At 33.8% G+C, this 6,480-nt stretch overlaps 1 protein-coding gene across 1 annotated transcript; it reads right to left on the reverse strand.

The window, feature by feature from the left end:
* Window positions 1–5,012: 5,012 nt before the first annotated feature.
* Window positions 5,013–5,861, reverse strand: LOC148944260 (UDP-glycosyltransferase UGT5-like). Its single transcript, XM_089099881.1, has one exon. It carries the CDS (start codon window positions 5,859–5,861, stop codon window positions 5,013–5,015), a length of 849 nt encoding a protein of 282 aa, XP_088956007.1.
* Window positions 5,862–6,480: the final 619 nt, after the last annotated feature.

Below are 6,480 nucleotides of genomic sequence, written 5' to 3' on the forward strand. Positions count from 1 at the left end.
GGGGTGTTTCCCCCTTTTTTTGAAAATCAGGAAAAAAATTTCAGACACATAACTTTTGAATAGTAGGACTAAACTTGATGAAACCTATATATTTGAAATCAGCATAAAAATTGGATTCTTTTGATGTATCTATTGGTATCAAAATTCGGTTTTTTAGAGTTTCGGTTACTATTGAGCCGGGTCGCTCCTTACTTACAGTTCGTTACCACGAACTGTTTGATAGTATTTACAATAAAAGAAACAGATTGACCTTTGCCATTTACTTTAACAAAAGTCAAAGTTACTGAACAAGGGTGTGTTAAGTTTTGTTTTTAAAAGGGGGGGGGGGCTCGACAATTTTTTTTGAAAACTCATGAACAATTAGTTTATATGTACTTTTTTTTCGTTTATACAAGTGAGGCAAAATTTCGGGATGGGGGGGGGGTCCAAAGCCAGAACCGATCCCACTGGATATGGCCTTGTCACTGAGCAACAAAACTCAAATAAAAGACCATTCAAAAATTTTTACTTTTCATGAGTTCTTCCAGTGACTACTGACAGAGGCGTTGATCCATCATTTTTATCAGAGGGGGGAGCGGTCCATATCCATATAGTCAAGGGACATGGTCTATATAATAATTGTTTCTTAGAACTATTGGTGGGCAACTTCTCCCCCCCCCCCCTAAACGATGCCCCTTACTACTGATGCTACCTTTTTGTTGATTCGATTTGTAATAACTAGTCGGTCTTAATTTATAATTAAATTTTAAAAAAAAAGTTTTTTCAACTGAAAGTAAGGAACAACATTAAAACTTAAAACGAGCAGAAATTATTACGTATATAATGAGGGTTGCCCCCTCCTCAACATATCGGTCTTTACGCTAAATTCTTTTAGTACTTTTAAAAAAGCGTCTTATTGTTCTAATTAAACGGTCTTTGTGTTTCAAAGTTGAAACTTCAGCGTATCGTGCGAGGTTTTGAGGAGGGGGCAACCCCCTTTATATACGTCATAATTTCTGTTCGTTTTTAGTTTTAATGTTGCTCGTTACTTTCAGTTGAAAAAATTTGTTTGTTTTTTTTATTTAATTTCTGATCGTTTTTTAAATAATGCCAGGAAATCGGGCCCCGCCTCTACGAAGAAACGCCCTCCCCACGGACCTCTAGACAATTCATCCTCTAGACAATTCAATCCCTAGTGAAAATTTACCACGGACAATTGCTTTTAACCACTGCGCGAAAAATTTAGACGGTAAAGAGAAAGCAAAACATAAAAAAAAATTGTATAAGAATTCTGGCAAAATCACCCGGCCTATAATTTACCCTGACAAGTTCACTTCCTGGAAAGTATCCTCCCTATGGAGAATTCCCCCGTGAAAAAAAAAACAGCAGAAAATTTGTCCCCCTCCCACCCGAAACTGTATGCCTACATCTCAATAACAAATACTATGCGCAAACAATGGACAAATTATATAACTAAAAGACCTTTCCCCTTGGACAGTGGGAGGGGGTGGGTGTCATGTTATATCCAAAGGCATAGCTATTGGGCTTCCGACTATGATGAAAAAAATGGCCATCTCAAAATTTTAATCAGACGATTTTGGAAAAAGGGGGCTGGGAGGGGGCTTAGTTGCCCTCCAATTTTTTGGTCATTAAAAGGGCACTAGAACTTTTCATTTCAATTCGAATGAGCCCTCTTCAGATATCCTAGGACCACTGGGGCGATACGATGATCCCTGGAAAAAATAAATACGCATCCATGATCTTTCTTCTGGCAAAAAATACAAAATTCCACATTTTTGCAGATAGGAGCTTGAAACCTACAAAGTAGGGTTTTCTGATACGCTGATTTGATGATGTTATTTCAATTGAGATCACTTGACTTTTAGGGGCTGTTTCCCCCTTTTTTCAAAAATCCGAAAATTTTCTCAGACTCATAACCTGTGATAGGTCAAACTAAACTTAATGAAGTTTATATATTTGAAATCAGCATAAAAAGCCAATTCTTTTGATATATCTATTGGTATCAAAATTCAGTTTTTTAGGGTTTCGTTTACTATTGATCCGGGTCGCTCCTTACTTACAGTTCGTTACCACGAACTGTTTGATGAGTTTCTTTGTGATAAATTATTACAATGGAATTTATAAAAATATTCCCAGTATCTCTGTTTAAGGTGATGACTTTATGTATCTGTATTTTTAATTTACTTTGATTTTTTAATTAATATCAATTACTTAATACAACATTCAGCAATTTTTATATAAACTATAATACCAAGCTTACGTTGATAACACTTTTGATAAGGTGATTTAACCTGATCTTGAAAAGTAAATTAACTGTTATTCATTAAGTTGCACTTTTAACTCAATCTTATCATCATTTTACAATTTGATTGTCTTCAGCCAATCAAAGTACATAAGAAATGAACATCGTACCTTAGTCACTTCTTGCTTGCAAAGCCCTAGATCTGAAATGTTTATGATAACTGAAGTCCAGAGTTTAATAGAACTTTGGAATTTGTTCACATCAACATTTCTAATTCAATGATTAAGCAAAACTTTCTGTCAACAGACATTTTGAGCTTTGCACCCAACTTGTGTATTTTTTGTAAAGATTATTTTTATTTCAATTTTGTCACATGATCAGGTTTTTTATGTCATTATAAAATATGGATCATGTTATTTTCACATGATCAGATTTTTAATCATTATGGTCATTCATCACAATTTTATGCTAATTAATATGTTTCATAGAAGAAGTAAATGCTGCATGCTGCTCTCTCGTCTTTAATTACTTTTTAATGAATTTATAATACAGTTATTCTGAAGCTAATTTTGACTTCAACCCTACCAGGTCACAAGCACTCCAATTAGTCCTGCCAGAATTTTAATAAACCAAGCTTGAGATAAGGGGAATACAGATATATACTTGCAGCCATATCAACCTTGGCGTAAAAATAAGATTAAAGGGACGATGACATTGCTTTCACGATTTTTGTGTTTTCCGAAAAAATGGGTTCCTTGATTTTAAGCTGACTTTTTTTAATCCAGTTCTTATCAAAAGGTACTAAACCATGCATTTTGAATTTACAACTACAGGAAAAAATGCCTTTAAATTTTTAATTGTCATGACCGTTATGCAATGTACCCCGGAGCATTCACAAAGTCGATGCTTCGATGTTCGTTTTTTTGTGGTAAACTTGAATATCATACGGGAGTACAGATGCAGTGACGGAACATAATGAATAGGCATAGAACATCAGCCTTGGAACTGTGGGTCATATGTAATAGTAATTGCTTCTATTGCCATGTATGCGGGAAGTTAGGTCAATGTTCTGACAAGTAAAAGGTAAAACAAGAATTGTCCTATCCATGGATACCCCAAAGACCATCTTTCCTTAAACTACTTAGAAAAAAAGAACACATTTGATTTACGAGGACAAGGGACATAAAGACACAATTCAACTTAATAATATGAATTACATGATAATATTTAGGTTTCCAGAATGCTGTTATAGTGACATTTTACAAGTAACCTTAAACACTGATTTGAACGAAAACACGACATATACAGTTTGCATTCTTCCGAGGCGCTGAATGATTACCCATCTTATGATAGTTTCGTATACATGTTCATCCATATAATATTACATAATATGCGTGAATAACTTGATCTAGCCTTAACAAGAGTGAAACAAGGTAAACAGTATTTGTAACGTATCTAAAGGAGCTATTAAACTAAAAATAATATTCAAAACACCTTGGAAATGGCATTACACAATAGTTTTGAAATGTTATCATCAAAAGCCTTAACCATGTGCCTTGAACCTAATTGTTCAACCTAGACTAAAGTGGTAGAAATTGTACTGGAGATTTATCTCAAAAACTGGAACTGATAGATAGAACAAAAACTAAATAAATTTTTGATTCCAGAGATGTAGAAATGCCTTAGAAAAGCTAATAATTCTCAGCATCGAAAGTTTTTATGAGTTCGTATTATTAATAAGGGTCCACAGACACTTTCCTGTTTAGTTTTGTATCTAGTTAAAGGTTTTGATAGTCAATTATTTTATTTCTTGAGATTTTAATTTTATCTTACTTTTTTTCAATTTTGTCACCTAAATTGGACTTGTGTGTGAAATTTGAAGCAAACTTGATGTCGGGTACTGGGTTAAAAATTAGCTACAAGAATCTCAAGTAGAAAAACCTTCAGAAATAAATAGAAATGTCTTTAAATGCTGATAAAAAGAAGCAAATTTATTGTATTTCCCCCCACAAAAGACTTGGCTTAGAAAATTTTTAAGCTGAACATCTGTTTAACGAACCAAAAAATCTAATGGTCAATAGAGACTTTTAAGAATAGTTTAATGTAGCAGCAGGGGCGGATCGAGGATTTTTTTAGGGGGGGGGGCGCAAAATGGGTTGATTCGATAAACTTGCGTTAGGAGCAAGTTTAAATAACGCCAACTTGCGTTAATTAAGTAAATTACACTACTTTAGACTACGCCAGGGGGCGCGCGCCCCCTCCCCCAGATCCGCCACTGTGTAGCAGCTACCAGTACGTAAATAAACATTCTAAATTTTAAAAAGTTAGTTTCACTTACTCTACTAAAATTCAAATCACCACTAAAATTACCATTGTGGTGTCTAGAAAGTCTACTTGCGTAATAATGCCATCTAATCGTAATTCTAGTTAGATGTCATTAACCTATCTTGCAGTACCCCTAAATGATGTTGTAGCATTTCTTATTTGCTATTTCTAAGAAAAATCTAGGGTTTTGACGGTAGGTGTTACGCAAATAAGATAGTGCGTTTGAAAAGGTATAAGCTTAAATCTTATAGCATACCTAGACAGTCAACTTTTTCTTCAAGTGTTAAAAGTATCGCCAAAGAATTTTGGCTTTTATAAAGTTTAGCAAAAAGTAAGAAATAGAACAGCAAGAAACGGGCTAAGCTCGGCCATCCAAATTCTTAATGTTTTGTTTTTCGTGTGTTGTTTTTATCTATAGCTTATTTGAATTCTTTTTCTGTACGTTTTACATAAACCTCACTAAAAGTTTACTTACTTGAGGCAAAATAGTTGGTTTTTTGCAATGAATTCCTCCTACACGTACCATATTTGGAGTAACAGCAGTAACACTGCCAGTTGTATAATGGCTATTCACAATCGCAAAATCAGCATTTAGCACTAACTCAGAAATAGGTGATACTTTGAACGTTGAAGGGTACAATTCAAGCATTAATTTCTCCATTTTAGGGTAAAGAAAGTAATTCATATCAACTTCAAAAAGATTAACAAGAATAAAGTTTATTAGTTTCTTATCAAAAGAATAACCAGGCACTAGCTGAAACGCACTATAGTCAATGGGTGAGCCTAAGTGGCGTAGAACCCAGGGGGGTAAGGGTGCTGGGGATAAGTAAATAACTGGTATATTGTTATTTATCGCTATAGGTAGCAAGAACTCATTCAAAAATGAATCTAAAATTAATAAGTCAAATTCTGAGCTAACATTCAGTACTTCTTGGAATCGATTATCTTGGAAAGTTGTTCTTATGATTGTTTCTAAATGGTGAGTTAAAACGTCACTCAATGGTGTTAAGCTAGGAACTTTTTGTTCTCTCACTTTTTGTAGCTTGCCGAACCAGTCCTTATCGTCAAATATATTTGCCAGTTCATGATAAGTCATATCTGTTATATTTTCAAATTGTTTCGTTTCATATGGTGATAAAAATGTTATATTATGTCCTTGTTTTCCTAGCTCTTGTAAAATAGAGTCGAAAAAAAATTTATGACTCTTTGTGCTAACTTGGCTTGATGCCAGTATCTTAGCACTGTTTGTGATCTTTAAAACACATAGTAAAACTAATAAGTATCGAGAGTTCATGTTTACTCCCCTAAGTTCGTAGATTGACTGAAGATGTAGCCATCAATTCTAAGATCTGAGGATTTACTAAAAGATAAGCCTAAAGATTAGCAAATTTTGATTGTTATAATATGTTGCTAGTCCAACTTTATTAAAGTTGAATGCATGTAATGATGATTATCAAAATCTTATCTGTCAGCAATTTCACTTTGAAGTTTTTCTTACGGGTATCCAAGAAACTGGCCGGACTTGGACTGCACAGCCTAGGATAGCGAACTAAATTATGCAGTCCCCAAAGAATTAACTGAAAATTTTGCCTGCTTTGTGTTTTCTCATTTGAAATGGATAATTTTGAGGTCGATTGTGTTCTGACTTTTATTTGTATTAAATAAAAAAACTTTTTCCACAAAATAAGTTTTTCAAAGAAAAGTAAAGAACTCCATTAAACCAAAATTGACCAAAAATATGCAAAAATGAAACCCAAAACGAACATAAATTACAATAAATAACCGAGTCAAACTCAAAACGAGCAGAAATTAACATGAGTTTGGCTCAAAACCCCTGTGCCTTTCCAATGCAAGAACATAATTTGCACTTTACTGAAAAAATATAAATGTTTTTACTTTTATAACTTTGATCA

The sequence above is a fragment of the Artemia sp. Qi Xiang Cuo genome, chromosome 14 (genome assembly GCF_049724085.1).
Source record: "Artemia sp. Qi Xiang Cuo chromosome 14, ASM4972408v1, whole genome shotgun sequence".
Lineage (NCBI taxonomy): Eukaryota > Metazoa > Arthropoda > Branchiopoda > Anostraca > Artemiidae > Artemia > Artemia sp. Qi Xiang Cuo.

Coding starts and splice junctions, on each gene's coding strand:
- LOC148944260 (XM_089099881.1), bottom strand. CDS start 5,861: ATGAACTCTCGATACTTATTAGTTTTACTATGTGTTTTAAAGATCACA.